Here is a 16,011-nt window from a genome sequence, read left to right on the forward strand (position 1 = left end):
TATGGTGCTTAGAACTTTCTAAGAATGTGAAGGCGAAAGCCGACTAGAAATTCTGTTGATTTGCTGTTGAACTTTCTGTCGAACTTTGCGGCTGGGTCCGTCACCATTTTATCAGCTCCCCACACAGCAACCTTCCAAGCTCGTTCCTCCCGCTCGCCATCGCCAAAAGCCTCCTGTTGTCCCCTTGAGCACCGTCACCTCTCAAGGAGGCTTGCATTGCACGTGCAGCAGCGGCCTATCCTCTTCCGGCGCTACTGTTTTCCTTTAGTGGCTGGCGCTCAAATTTTCTGTGCGATTCTGGGTACCTCACAACGATTTTCAGTAACTTTGAGATATAAGGCTTTCGGCTTAACAACAAAAACAAAGCGTAACTAAACGTATGAAAAGTCGCCGAATTTCACCCATGATTGCCCCGCTGGAACTAAAAACGACGATAAGTTGCCCAATTTCGTTTACTCATATTCAAATCTGGCTATAAAAATTAAAATAAAATAACCAAATCACAAAGGTCTACGTAACCCAGCGCTTTCACGCGATTAAAAAGAATAAAAAATCAACACACTATTTCATCCAAGGAAACGTTAGCTCTGCAAAAAGAGAAGCGGCGTAAGAATGCTTACGATTAGTATACTTGTAACTTCGCAAAGTTTTAAATCACTCTTCGAACAAATATGGCGGTCTTTAATGATTCGAACCTCGAAAAAAATGGTAGTAAAGTACATTAAGGAACTAAACGTGCTCTCAATGCCCCAATGGTCGTGCGATGGTTTCGAAAGCGTAACTACACAGATTGAGATTTTACAGCCGGTCGTGTACATTTATTTATAGGGCACGTTTGTACAGGGTTGAACCTTTTCACTTTGCTGATTGGTTTCCTCTGAGGCCTCAGTAGATTCAACATCAACCAGAAAAGTCGAAGTATGCTAGTACCAGGTTTCACTCCGTAAACTCCTCGTTCCTGAAGCGAGTGCGCTGCCGACTTTGCCAGAGGAGCTTTTTTTTTTCTGTTCTAATATTTATAAGATCAGGGGAACTATTCAGCTCATGGCAGTTCTCTCAGAAGTGAGTGCTCTGAAATTACATAGTGCAATTCAAATTATCTTTGCAGCGCTAATATAAGGCGCGAAAGCTTGCTTGCTGTGTGCGCAGTTTAAAGCTGAGCACTTTGCTCTACCAGGTCCCAGAGCCATGGAGATTATTCCATTAAAACTTACAGGCAGCAATATTTGACAAAGAATTGCGCAAAAACTATTCAGAGTTCTGCAGAGTGGTTTTACAGTGCTCGTATCCAAGTCGACTCCTTGCTCTGTGCGGAATGTCGGTTTCCTGCAATCGTGTTGTTAGATTCCTGAGTGATTGGAATATCGAGCGGGAAATCTGGGAATGAGGTATGCAATAATACGTGCAAGAACTACACACAAATGGAGATATTTAGGAAGCGTGTTTTAGAATTCTCGCGACTTTCTTGCCAGCTGGAAAGGAAGCAACAATGATCATATTAACAGGACACCGATTTGGCCGGAATTAATCTTGATCGTATACTGTTTCAAAGTAACATTTGACTTGAAATGTCAGTAAGAGTACACCGTTTGTGCAACGTGCCCCTTTTATGAGTACACTCGCAGTTCCCGCGGACTATGCATGTCCATTAAGGGAGGATTGAAAGCAAATGCGACTAAAATTTTTTTTATTATAGTTCGTGAATATTCTAACACTTTTCGAGAAAGTCGCCATGAAGTGCCATCCTGAGATGCGCACCAGAAGTCGTTTAAAAATGGCGCCAAACGTACTCCCATGTGGCCCCGCCTAGTCACTGCAAATTTCGTGTGACGTACAGTGATATTTAGATTGTTACTTTCTCTTTAAAAACGCGTGATCACGCTTATTTTTATAATTACCTTCAAATACAGCGCATAGTGACTTGACTTGAATTGAATAGCACTGCGTTTAAATAGCATTGCGCATGCATTACGAAACGGCCGCTTGTTACTTAAGGTCGGTCGCCTATCATTCTATTTGCACCCACGTAATTGGTTTCTTTTCGACATAATACAGCACTCACTTAAGCCTGAAGTCCACTGTGCTAGTAGCATTGCATCGCTTTTCTCAGAATGTGAGCAAGAAGCGAGAATTTGAAAAAAAAAAAAAAAAAATGAAACGAAAACTTTGAAGTGCGATTCCTCAAAACACTATTTCCGCTGAGAAAAGGAGCATTTTCTCTTACACTATTTGAGTTTCCGCGACCATTTTTTGTGAGTTCTTTATCAATGCTATATACACAACTGAACCAGAATAAGCATGTTTACATATTTCTGTATGAAATTTTGTGCACGGTTAGTAGATATTTAATGTACATAACCTCCAAAATGTGATGTCGATTGCTCTGAAAGCAGCGAAGTTAGCCGGAGACGTAGTTGGACACCTACGTCCACTATCCATCCTCCCTTAAAAAATAGTGATAATGCGCATGGTCATCAATCGGCGCTCAGCAAGCTGCTGCACCCATCAAATCAGATGACATCGAAGTCGTTTTTAAGAACAACGCTTTGCACGCTTGCGCAGAGAACTCGTAGAAACCCTTCGTTCCTGGGGCATTACATGACGGTCAGTTGCGTCAGAATGGTGCAGTGCAGTGAATCAAGACTAGGTCATTCTGAGTGGGATTTATGGTGGAAACTCGGCAGTGGTGTTGCCCGTGAAGACAACACACGGATAGCGTTCACTCCCTCAGCGGATAATAAATGGTCCTTTTCTCGGTGAAACCACTCCCATCATTATTAACTGCGACGAGTTGCGAACACTCGTAAACGCCGTACCTCGGTCGGGAACTAAGAAAAGGCAGAGGGGCCTGAAAACCGAGCAGTTAGAGACTATGATGCAACCGTGGCGGCGGGGCTGTGCGCTTCGCCGAACTCCTAGTTTCCTTCACAGAGTTATAGTTTTTCGTATATTACTTAAGCGTGGACGTAGAGAGTAAGCGCTCAAGAATTCTAAACGTATAGATACGGAGAAAAAAAGCAACTTATTTTGTAGCTTGTGTCCGCAGGGCAGCTTACTTTCTCGGTGAGGTTAGAGGGACTTAACTAGACCCTGTGCGCTCCTGATATGGGTTAGTAAAGTAGTCCGATAGAGTTCTTCGAACTCCTTAGGGCGCGTGGACCGTGCCTCCAGGAGCTTTCTGTGGCGGGAACCGGTTGGAGAGAAGATCTAACAGTGGTTTGTAAGTTACTGCATGTCCGGAGGACGTGTTCATTGTAGCAGTATGGGCCGAAGTGTGAGCATTTTTGGAGTTCGTGGAAGCCTGTATATGTAGCGTTGGATGTGTTGTGTTGCTAGCTTGCCGGTTTTTGCTAGTCAGAAAAGACAGCTTCAGGCTGGCCAAATTGCATAGGGTAAAAGGGGGTGGTTCCTAGTTTTCTGACGTCTCGCAAGTAGCACAGAATGCCTTTAAAAAATGTCCAGCGAAATTCCGGGTTTTTTTAGGTACCTAAGTATCGAGACTGCATCGGACGTCCGGCAAGAAAGCGCAGAGGCTTTGCTCTAGAGAGGGGCAAGCACCTCAAGATAGTCTTCCGGGAGAAACTATGTAGGGAACGGCGACGCTTACGAATTGCTGCAGATCACTTTTTCGAGAAATGATTTTTTTTTTGCGGAAGAACCACATAGTATTTACTAGACTCGAGCGTGCACAAGGCACCAAAATGAGATCATTCGGTGAAATCTCAGCCCAAAAAAAGCCCATATTTTGTTTGAATGCTGTTCTAATGGAAAAGTATTTACGGAGTAATCGATATTTGAACGGCGTCGTTACAAGTGCCGGTATCTAAAGTGTTGGTTCAAAGAGTAATACTGGGGAAAACACGATTGACACTGTTACGATTCGCCCTATAATAGCATAAAAAAATTCCCCCGCATTTCCCCGAGGGGGAGAATGTGAAAGTGCGAATGCACGGTTGTCGGCCCGCTTGCGGCGCTTGCGCTCGGCCCCCGCAGCCCACCGCCTCGCCGCCTTCTCTTCCATCTCTTCCATCGGGTTTGTAGTATCACGTGTACACCACGCAGTTATCAAGCCGCTATAACGCCGCTGAGTCGCCAACGCACGCCGCTGACGACGTAGTTTGAATGCGGTAAAGATATAAGGCGCGTTACTAACACTAATTTCAGCGTCGCGTCCGTGGCTTAGTCGGTAGAGCGTCGCGCTGCGGCCGCAAAGTCCTCGGATCGAAACCTGGTGCCGGATGCTGTTTTTTTTTTGTATATGGAGAGGAGGACTGCGGACGCCGCCGCCGGCGGTGGAAGGTTTGGGGTCGCTTATAAAGTGTAAAAGAGTCACAACAAATTGAGCGAAGCCTTCTATTTTTTTCCTATCCAGAGACTATTTGATCATCTTGCTACAAAGACTACTGGCTCATGCATGGCTGAGGTGTCTCGTCCCCGTATACCGGGATAGTTCTCACGGCGCTACGAAAAAACAAAAGCGGTTTAAAGGTTCTCTCTCCGCACCGTGTCTGCATTTCTGGTAGCTGACGTCGTCAATGTACAAGGCTGCACGGCCCTTCGTGGCCCAAAGTGCTTCCAAAATCAGGCCGAACTCCAAACGTTTGCCGAGTCTGACCGAAGCTGACACCCAACGTTTCTGTGCCATGTCGCTTCCCGTGACGGAGAAAACTGGGTCCACCTAAAAAGGGGAGGAGAGGACCGCAACAACAAGTCAGATGCTGAAGAAGCCCACAAACCTTCTTTTTACACTGTACAATTCTTGAAGCTCGAGGCGGAGACGGGAGGCGGGAGGGTATCACACCCGCTTCTAAGGGCCTGAACAAGTGTCACTGCCAATCCCACCTGGCAGGGGCTCTTGGCTATGCTCCAGCGTATCTGCTCCACTATGCCGCTTCCCCCGTCCCCAACAAAGAACCACTCTTGATCTTCCTCTAGCTCAAGCTAGGGAGATTCCTATTACACATGAGGAAAAAGTTAGCACCAACTTTCATTCTCTAATATGTGCAAAGAAGGCGACGAACAGTGAGTTGGAGCAACGCGACTTATGCAAGAGTAACACGGCAGTACCGGGGCACAAGTTTTGGCTTTATTAATGCTCTTTACTCTTTTTTGTACCCACAAGAGAACACGAGACACCTGGAGTTTGACGTCAACTGCAGTATTAGTGACTGGGTTAACCCGCGGATTTTCGCGTTGCTTTTTAGTCATGCCAACCCTGGTTTCGGGAAGGAACACTGAGCACATATAAGGCGCATAATTTTCCAGTGTCGGCACATTATGTTTATTCTAATAAATTTTCACCCAGCGGACATTACTCGCATACGAACGTTCGTTTGTCAAAGACGGAGATATGCATGGCAAGGGAAACCTGAATAATTTGAGGCGCTAAACAACCGGGACCAGAAGAAACCCGTAGACACAGACTAGGCGCCTTGTCTGTTTCTACGTGTCTCTGGTCCCCGTTGTTTAGCGCCTCAAATTATTCAGTATGTTAAACCAACTAGCCCTGATCAGGCTTTTGTTACATAAGGGAAACATACCTTTGGTACCGCTTTGGCTTGCTTGACATAGACGTTGAGAGATCCAACGCTTGTCTTTTCTGCCGCGTAATACCAGAACGAGAAGCTGCATTCTGGTCCAGACTCCCGGAAGAATTTTGAATGAAGTTGCGCTCGTTCGCCACGTGTTGCCTGGGAACCAACACTGGGACTCAGGTAGTGGCCTGAAACGAAAAAAAAAGAAGAAAAGAAGTGACGGATATGGTTTTGATTCTTTGTAACTGTTTGTGGCACCTGCTTGGGTTTTGGCCCCCCCCAAAAAAAAGCGCTTGTTTCGTTGTTGGTATTGCTTTTATCATGTTGCTGGTATTCCAGGCCAGCACTGACTTGGTAGTTTGCCGTTTTACGTTTTGGTTGTCTCGGGATGAAGGAAGGAAGAGCACAATGCCCAGGTCACGGTAAGACTACCGTGCCTGCACGACCAAGGCATTGAAAAAGCCCATTCTTTACGCCGAAACCATCACAGTGACCATCGTCGTCCAACGCCATTTCTTTCTTGTACTAGGACTTGGGATGTCACAGACTTCGAAATCAGGTTAGAAAGCTTAAAAAAGCCCGTCGCAACAGAACTCTTGTCATGTCTACAGATGCTTGCAAATGTGCAAGGCATTTGTGTTTACAACTGTGCATTTGTGGACACCGCACATAGTTGGAAAAATTTCTGACCGTTGCTAAAAGACTGTAGCCCGTTTATGTACATGGTATGAGAGGCGGAGCTGCACTTCAGAAAATGCAAATGAATGGAAAATCTTTTTAAGAGAATTTAATGCTTCCCAGGTAATTTTTGAATTATCAAATATCTTTTTTCGTGACGGTTTGCTATTTCCGGCAAATGAGATATTTTCTGCGTGTTTTGTAATTAACTTTTTTTCGTATTTAACACTTCAGTGCTTTGAGCGATTTTTATTAGCACTATCACTCACCCTAAAAAGAACGCTAATGTATTAATGGCTACCTTTTCCCCACTCATACGTCGAACCAAAAAGTTCAAACGGGGGTTTAACATTGACTACAAATTATTTTAGATCACGTGGAAAATAGGAGTTTTAAGGCACGCCCAAATCTCCACCCATGGGCGTTGTCGTCGCTCGATTCCAACACAAAAACAGCCCCGCCGCGAGAATCGAACCCGCATCCTAGAGATAGGCAGCTGAACCCCTGAGCTACTGAGCCACCGTGGCGGATGCGCCCAACCACAGGCGTGGATAACAAGTTTTGCCGATAGCGTGAACTTCAAGATTAGCCGCCGCAAACATCGCAACTTAACCATTGTGTCTTCAAGAGAAGAATTAACAAATGTCGTTATTAATTATTTTGAAACAGGCAATAGGAGGAAATATATCTTCAAACTTATGTCCGTCTGCGGCTCTGCGAGGTTAACCAATACGCATTGCCGAAAAAAAAGATCCCCGTGTAGACGGCTCTGTACACTGGGGGAAAACACAACTGCCCGCATCAAACAGTGCTCCGATGTGCGAGCAGCCGAACAACCTAACTTTCGGAGGCTGTGGGGAACACTGAAGCGTAGTTGCTGGACTGAGCCGGAAAGGCACCGAAGCCGTCTTCAAAAACTGGCCGCGTATCTGCTCCTTTCTTTGCCAATGTCGTCAAACGACGATGGTCTTTGTAGACATTTGCCAAGGAAATGCCCCCCTTTGCTTTCCCGCTCACCTCTCATGCTGTTCCTGTACCGTCGCGCTCATCCCAACGTAAACACACTAAAGGTTTGCGCAAGGCGATTTGAATTTACCGCGTTTCACTGCTACAGGCCGGGTTCCTCGATGCCAGCGCTGCAGTACGGCGGAGACGCGCATTAATGGAGGCGGCCGACTACAAGGTTTATAGAACCGCGTGGCCGTGCTCCACGTGCGTTCCAAGCAGAACGTGGAACCTAGCTAGTGGAACCTTTCGTTGCTGTTGCCGCGAGATTTTTTATATGCCGCCAGGAGGCGGCGGTTTTCTGCAGTAGATGTAAAATATCATTTGCTATCGAAAAACCAAGCATCCATATTTTTTTAATAAAGGAACACTGTAAATATCCCTTGTGTACTAATTTCCTGTCTTATATTTCCGTAGTGTCTTGTTCTTGTTCAACAAAGTTGACAAGTATGAACATATAAACCGGGCTTAGACGTTTACATTTGGCTGTGAGTGTATAAGACTATTGCGCAATATCAATTTTACTTTGGCCGGTTGGCTGAATCCAGTCACAGACAGACAGACCAAAATTTCTGGGTTTAAGTAGCCCAAGAAAGACTATCGTCTTTAAAAGAGTCAAAGAGAACGACTTTAAAGGACGACACGGTCTTGCGGAAGCGGGAGGTGTTCGGCCACGGAAAATTATTCGTGCATCGCTGTAGCTTTTCCCATGCTGACTGCATGATCCAAGCGCTGGTCTTCCTACGCATGACTTCGCGCAATTCCAATTACCTGTGGTGGTACTGATTTGCGGGCTTATTAGAGGATAGCCTTACGAGTTTTCCGTAGTTGAATGCAGGATTGACCGCGCCGGTTACTTCGAATTGGACAAATTAAAATGAGAAGGAATTGACTAATGACTAAACAGCCTTTATATATAAACACGCACGCACGCACGCACGCACGCACGCGCGCGCACGCGCGCACGCGCACACGCACACGCACACGCACACGCACACGCGCACGCACGCACGCACGCACGCACGCACACACACACACACACACACACACACACACACACACACACACACGCACGCACGCACGCACGCACGCACACACACACACACACACGCACGCACGCACGCACGCACGCACGCACACACACACACACACACACACACACGCACACACGCACACACGCACACACGCACACGCACACACACGCACGCACGCACGCACGCACGCACGCACGCACGCACGCACACACACACACACACACACACACACACACGCACACACACACGCACACGCACACGCACACGCACACGCACACGCACGCACGCACGCACGCACGCACGCAACATTTTTTGGTAGGCTGTTTTGCACTCTATTTCAGTACACAGTGTGCTGGAAGTCGCCAGTCCCCTATTTTTTTGTCAACTTCACCTGAGCAAATCTTCCGCTGAGACAAACAGATTTTCATGACCTTCTCGACTTTTTCTGAGCAGACTTTTTTTCTCTACAGCGATAAGGGGCTATTGATGAAGCAGTACAATGCGTATTGGCAGTTCATGTCATCTTGAGAAAAGATTTTTAGATTGTTTTTTTTTTTCGACTATCGGCCACAACAACCTTTATTCCAAGGCCGAGCTGTTCGAATTGTAATTTTGCCTACCGAACCTACGCCATACCTATAGATTCGTCGCGGCGAAACACTAACTGTTAACGTAACGATTTTCATTGCACCGATCTTTTTAAAAGGGTAAGATTTTTTTTTCATCCCTACAAACTCACCACCACAGGCAGGAGTAGGACCTGCGGCCTCGTGCTCAGGTACTGCGCTGCATTAGATACTGCAAGAACTATCGCCCTGGATTAGCTGAATTTCAAAGAGCATCTTAAATTATCTAATATTGTTTCAAATAAATCTACCATACATGAGCAAGCACGCTCGGTATCCATACTTTCAAGTAAAGCACATGTAGCTTCTTTTGCGCTTTGTTATGAGGGTATTTAAAGGCAGTATGACAAAATATCGATTCTGGGCCCAATTTGCAAGAAGTATAATTGTATAACTGCACTTATAACAACTGGATGTAGATGCGACCAGTCCGCCGTGTTGGGGTTGTGCAGTTGAGCACTAAAATCACAATTTCGATATTCGACCGTGGAGGCTGTTTTTCGGATTCATGCGAAAGTCTCGCTTTCGGCGTACGTCGAAGAAATCGCAGCCGGTAAAAAAAATCGGAGCCACTCACTAAATCGCGCTTTATACTCTACCCGTCATAGCTTCGACGCGTTGACGTCCTTCTTCGAAATTTCTACTTCGCGTCTAATCACTGAAACGCTGATGACTCATTATATATATATTGCAATTACCGGAAATCACGTTTTCGTATTTCAACGAACGCGCTGAAAAGTATGTGGTCTATTACAATCAATTTACCAATGACTATGGAGGCACAAGTTTGAGTCGTTCGAGCTAGTGCTTGCTTGCAGTAGCTGTACAGACGACTCAAAGCAAAACCTTCCGTAGGGACTCCCACAAAAAAATCGAAGCTCCTTTCTGAAACTGTACACCCAATACATAAAGTTGGCACGGAAAAAGCCCCCAAAGAGCGAAAAAGTTCAAGTCGCGCTCACCCTTAGTGTTCCCCAAGGTGTGATCACCGGGGTTCCCAGACGTTCTCCGCCACTGCTCCGGGACTGACAGAGAGCTGTACCATCCGCAAAGGTCAGTTTCGAAGTCGCAGCTTGAGCCTGAAAAATGCCATTTTGAAGTATTGGTCTATTTATTCTGCAGCTGTGACTTTTGCTGCACTCTCTCTATCGGAAGTATGAGGGATGTGGCAATGTTTAAGCGGCCAAAGCATCAAGTGCCAAAATAAAAACGAATTCAAGGTACATCTCGCTTCGAATCTTCTCGTAACCGTCGTAATATTTTAAAACATTGTAGGCATGTGACGTTTTCGCCAACCGAATGACGGGAAACATCGTCATTCCATCTACAGCGCACTAGCGTCACTAGTGTGAACGTGGCATTATTCATAGTTTAGAAGCAACAAGTTCGTCAGAAACCTGCTTTTTATAGCGCCGCAATTCCCGTCACTTAGGGCGTCACTTTGCATCAGCCGAAACTGAGTGCACGTCAAAATTGAGTCGCATTCACACTTCCTCCTGTGCGTCCCCCTTGCGTGTCATCCTCGCCGACACAAAAACACCCTTTATTTAACCGTTCGGCTTCCCTGTAGTTCAGTCTGTTACTTCGGTCGCGACGTATCGCCATCCATGCTAATGGGTATCGGCCAGTGCCTAGGCAGAAAAATGGAAGGAAAGTAATAAACATCGCAAAAAAAACATTGGGAGTAGTTACGTAAATTTTTGATAAGGGAGAGTAATTATAATAAACCCATCTTTTTTCATCTTTAAAGGAGCCATGAAGAGAAAATGCAAGTTGGTTTTATTCGAAAGATTTCGTGTTTTATAGTGCCCCCAGCGCTTGTCCGGATACAAACGGTGCTTTATTCACTGAGAAATTAAACAATTTAGGTTAAAATTTTGATTTTCCCGCTCAATCGTGCGTTTTCGTGGTCCCAAATGACATCACAGGAACCGACCGCTCTGCAGCCTAGAGTGCCTTCATTCACGCATCCGCCGTACAGGGTAGAGACACGTATACGCTGGCGCCGCCATTTTCGGTTGCTCGCTCGCCGCTGAAGCAAGTCATTGTGTCAAAACCGCGCTAAAATTATCTCCGCAACGCGGTTTACTGAAGAAGTTTGAATCATATTGTCTGTTTCGCGTTGCTAGGTCTCGTGGGAAACGAAAAGAATAACGCGTTGAGCCCGTTGGCCCAATTGCGGCGGCACGGGACCGTTCAAAGGTTGTCTCCACCCTGTACAGCGGTGTTGGTTTCTTCCCGCGTTTCTTTACGTTCCGTAACCTAGATGGCGCCACCATACCGTGGCAAGCGTTTGGTTTGTTTTTGCCCGCATTTAAACCTGGCTTGTTTTTGTTCTGGGAGAAAATATTCGTTCCCTGAAACAGTGCTCGCTCGACAAATGGGGTCACGTAAGACACCGTTGCTTGCGTCAATCGGCCAGTGTCGTCTGAGACAACCCCGAGCCCCGCAGTGCTGTGCAGCTAAACTAAGCATGCTGTGCGCAGTACGAACAGCAGAACGCATCAGTACTTCTATGTTTACATGTGCTTTCGTAACTTCCACTGTTTGTCCCGTCATTCTTATTGCTTTGTAAAGAATGTGCCCTCGATTTAAGCGCAAATCGCTCGTTCGTCTAGTTTGTAAGCTCTACCTAATTTGCGTCTACTTCTGCCAGCCTCCGCCAATCGCAGAACTTAGCTCATGTGACATCATAGGTTCTGTTGCGGGAAATGAGCTGGTGGGTCGCATGACCAGTCCCGTTTTTCCTAATTATGTAGCTTATTTGAGCGAAGTTTACGTTAAAAGTGGTGTCAGTATGATTCTAACGAGACAATCTTTTGAATGAACCAAACCTGTGTTTTCTCTTCATGGCTCCTTTAAGGATATCTTTGCAATGCTGAACTGCATTGAAAACAAAAGAGGAGAGGTAGTACCATACAATTACTGCTCAATAATTTGTCTCCGCCGAGCACATAACCTAATATTATACGTTCACGCCTTAACTATGCGTGTGCGTCTCTTCCGAATTAAACCACCGTATTTCAGAACTTACGCCTAGATTCCTTGTTATCTGACCTCGTTACTGCAGGTGGCAAACACGGGAGCACAGCGATTTTGGCGAAAGCGTGCATTTACAGCTCCCTGCGACGTAACGAGTCGGGAAGTGCTTGTACGAGGGGAGTGAAAAGGCACGGTGAAGGCGGCTGATGCAACATTCTCCCCTCCACCCCCCTCCCGCATGCAACGCTTACTCCCGAGGCACCCCGCATGGGGTTGGTTGGAAGGATACGATTATCACCAAGCACCAATAATCAACGCAATTTTGCCCCAAGGGTTGTCGCTCTTCAGCGTTGTAAAACGCACGGATTTCCAGTGTTCGTCAATGCATTATGCTGTACAGTTATGTAAAACATATCATTTTACCAAAACCTCATTTCGAAACTTAGAACCCGCATACAGTTGTTTCGAGCCCGATTTCAACTACGGCAGACATGCTACTACCGCGTGACGTCTGGATCCTTGCTATAAGCGCTCGCACAGACACCTTTCTGAAACCCGTAATTACCCTCTATTTTCTCCGATTTATCTTAATATGCCACGAAACGTCGTCTGCGCTTCCTAGAATAACATCGCACATGGGGACATGCCCATTAAAGGGACACTGAAGTCAAAATACAAGTTGCTCTAGATAGGTAGGTTAGCTCATCGAGTTCAGAAATATACCACTCTTGCGCGTAGCTTTTTATGAAATAGGGAAGAAAATAGCGAAAACGCGAAGACCGGTGTCGCCGCCACTGGCCATACCACGCAACTTGCACCAGAAGTGCTTATTAAACCCTCTGGCGTGCGCAACGTCTTTCCTGGCTTCCGCTGGATGGTGCTACTCGCCGAGTAAGCATGCGAGGAAGCGTGCGAGCTACGCATAACCGGTTGGTTCGACGAAAACATTCGCGAGGCCTCAAAAGGGCAATATGTTTTGCTTCAATAAAGGCTAAATAGGGTCCCATAACTGAACGTTTTGCTTGTGGTGTGGAACTGCAAAAGATGTGGGAGTTCGGGAAAGCACGAGTGATTTTACCGAAAGTGACCAAACCGCTTGGTACATGGTTGTGTTGTATTCGGATGCTTCCATACCGCTATACATCACAGCTGCCTCGCTTGCTTCCGGTCAGTCATGACGAAAACAGCGACTGGAGTCGCTGCTTGCGTCACGTTTGACCAGCGTTTGATTAGAAATTTCTCTGCATTGAAGGCAACTTTCGGCCTCGAATCAACGCTAAAATGGCCATGGGAACGTCAGACTTTCGTTTGAAATCAACTTTCTGGTTGTCTTCAGTGTCCCTTTAAATGAGCACTGTGTTTTCTTGTATTTCCCTTTGACCTTCAATCGCACAGCTATGACCCTATGGGCCTTTTCAGGAGGTCTACGTTCACAATAAAAAGATGTATTCCCAGTTACTGCTGTCATTATTCGCAAAGTGAGTGCTACATCATTACAACTGTAAAACAGGTGGATATAAACGTAACAGTAGTCAGTAATGATATGTGTAAGGAGTCCGTAATATTATGCATTCTGTTCAGTGGCTAAGCGGAAAAGTGCAAGCACAACCCAGCCTGATGGATGCTTCTTCAGGCATACAACGCGGAAATTTCATCAGAAAATAACTAGAGCGCATGCATCAAACGAACGGTGATGGCTACAGCGCGCTCCGGACTTTGACGTAGCAAACACAGAAGCCCGCGTCACTAGCGTGCGGTAAGCATGCCGTGGCATCGCTAGATGCAGCCAGCGCACATTTTTCACTGCTTTCTGAGAAGGCAATCCCACGCGCCATACCAACGACATCCTCGGGGCTGCAATTTGGGCCCCACTGCTGCCTGTTCGTATGTTTTGCATTCCGACATTTCGGGGTCTCCCTCCGGGGAATCCTGAAGCGTTTTTCATCCGGCGCATGATTGCGAAGTTGTGACGTACCGCAATCCTTCTCGTCGGTGGCATCTTGGCAGTCCGGAATAAAGTCGCATCGCTGGGACGGCAGATAGCAGCCGCCGTCTTTGCAAGGGAACCGCTCCGAGCCGCAGTCAGGGTGTGTTGTATTCACGGAGGCCTTACCGGGAAGCTCGTCTGCAGCGTCGACAGGGAGGAAAGTTGGGGGAATTTCTAATCAGCATTGGAAAAGAAATAACTTAACGCGTCCTACTGGGCTGTTCGTGAGCTGTATTTCGCCTGCTGATATATTGCTCCGCTGAAATATTGCTGAAATATAGCCTCGAAAAGGGTGCACCCACTTCCGGGAAAAGTAATAACGCACATTAGCGTTTGACGCGCTTATTTTGATGAATTTGTGCAGAGAAAATCGTTCAGAAAAAGCTATTTGTGGCCGCAAAATTAAAAAAATAACAACCGCGAGACTAGAATGCTCGTTTGACCCTGTACAAAGCTACGCTTTCTTCTACACCTAAAGAAAAAATAATAGCACCTTTCGGTTCACAGGAAGGGTAGACGTGCAGTGATGCATTTGCACAGCAATGACTTACGTTCTACATTCGTCGCCTTATTTTCCGGTGTTGTACCAATTAATCGTACTTGGCTTGCTTAGTACTGCCTGTCGCACGGAGTAAGGAATGTCTAAAAAGCGACGGCAGCAGGTACTGGATGTGGAAACGATACGTCTTGGCACGAGCGATTTCGATCGTTGTGCGCTACTTCAAACGGCTTCGATGTTTACTCAAGTCACGTCATAGTTAACTTGGAGGCCAAATGTGTCATCGATGGAAAGTTGCGACCGTAGTTAGCATAAAGTTAGCGTACTTCCGACTACGCACAATTGCACCAGGGAATAAAACTTTAAAGGTCACTACGAATGTATTAGCGGGCAAACTGGGCACAATTATTTAACTAAATTTTTATTACAGTTCATTTTATATTCCTTTCTTCGAACCCCGAGGAGCTGTAGAGGAGGTGCGTCATATCAGTCTCTCTTGTTTATTGTTTATGGTAAGGAACCAGACGAAATTGGTAGCCTGGGGGGCGAAGTTTGTACAGTTTGGTTTGAGACGCATGCATGACAACGCGTTTTATAGCCGTTTTACAAAGCCAGGCTGCTCCCATAGCAGACCATGTTTTTGAGCAGTTGGAATGCCGAGAAATTGCATTTGTTTCTTCACCTTCACTGTGTAGTTACTACTCACCAAAACTCGTTAAACTTAGCATGGAGCAGTTTTATCGGGTAAACAAGATGTCATTATAACATGTAATCCTGTCATTCAACTTCACCGCAGAGCGCTTGATTGACAAATCCGAGCAGCCAACCGCAGACTTTCGGTAGATGGCGGCGTCGAGTGTAGGATCTGACTTGAAAGTTCGCTCTGCGCTTTGGGAGCACGCAATGCCAGCATGACGTTTTACATTGCGCATTGCCACTACCGCACCGGAGAACACACTTTTGTATCGAATTGTGTGCACGTTGCTGTGATTCGCCGAAGTTGTTCGGTCGGCGGCATGCATTGGCTACCAGAGCGCATTGTGGACAAGCCGAACCACGGGATTGCCTTAGACTAAGTGTGGTAAGAATAGCTTAAGTAACAGAGTTACAAACGTTTGCCGTGTCCTCATTTCGCCCATAGAAAACAACTCACTTCAGTATGACACATTGTTTGACAAATGGGTGATATTTTTAGGAAAATTAAAGTTCAAGCAGGTACACAACAGCGAGGAAATAAAATGCCGGGACAGGCACTCACGGGGAACGACATAAAACCGTTTACATCCTCACTATGAATCTATATAATTACTAGCAATAAAGGGGACAAAAATTGACACCATTACAGAGTCGTCGAGGAAGCAAAGCTTAGCATAAGTTCTTTAAAGACACGTGCACTAGAACGCAAGGAGACATGAAACTATAGCGGCACGGAAATGTAGCCTTGTGACGGGCGCCTACATTTTCCCCAGGTTTGGTTCGGCTATAATGCATTACGGTATTATTCCTCTTCAAAGCATATTCCTATCCACATCATATCTTATAGTAACTCTGCAATACTTACAGTCCGATCTCAGGCAGCCGTCTGTTAAGGTGATGTCGTCAACGGCGACGCCTTGCTGGCCTGCCGCCGCGGTGTAAAATGCTTCAATGACAACCTGAAGATGAA

General features: G+C 46.2%; 1 protein-coding gene across 2 annotated transcripts in view; it reads right to left on the bottom strand.

Annotated features, from left to right (window-relative positions):
- LOC144149666 (MAM and LDL-receptor class A domain-containing protein 1-like) overlaps positions 1-16,011 on the bottom strand; it is a 308,201-nt gene that overhangs the window by 36,145 nt on the left and 256,045 nt on the right. For both annotated transcript variants that reach the window (XM_077681331.1, XM_077681329.1), the window contains exons 79-83: positions 15,907-16,000; positions 13,835-13,984; positions 9,840-9,956; positions 5,541-5,722; positions 4,504-4,678 (exon numbers count right to left, since the gene is read on the bottom strand). In XM_077681331.1, coding sequence (XP_077537457.1) covers positions 4,504-4,678; positions 5,541-5,722; positions 9,840-9,956; positions 13,835-13,984; positions 15,907-16,000 — 718 coding nt within the window. The remainder of the gene's footprint in view (positions 1-4,503; positions 4,679-5,540; positions 5,723-9,839; positions 9,957-13,834; positions 13,985-15,906; positions 16,001-16,011) is intronic.

This window comes from Haemaphysalis longicornis, unplaced genomic scaffold (genome assembly GCF_048455015.1).
Source record: "Haemaphysalis longicornis isolate Haplotype H1 unplaced genomic scaffold, Haemaphysalis longicornis Haplotype H1 scaffold_1, whole genome shotgun sequence".
NCBI lineage: Eukaryota > Metazoa > Arthropoda > Arachnida > Ixodida > Ixodidae > Haemaphysalis > Haemaphysalis longicornis.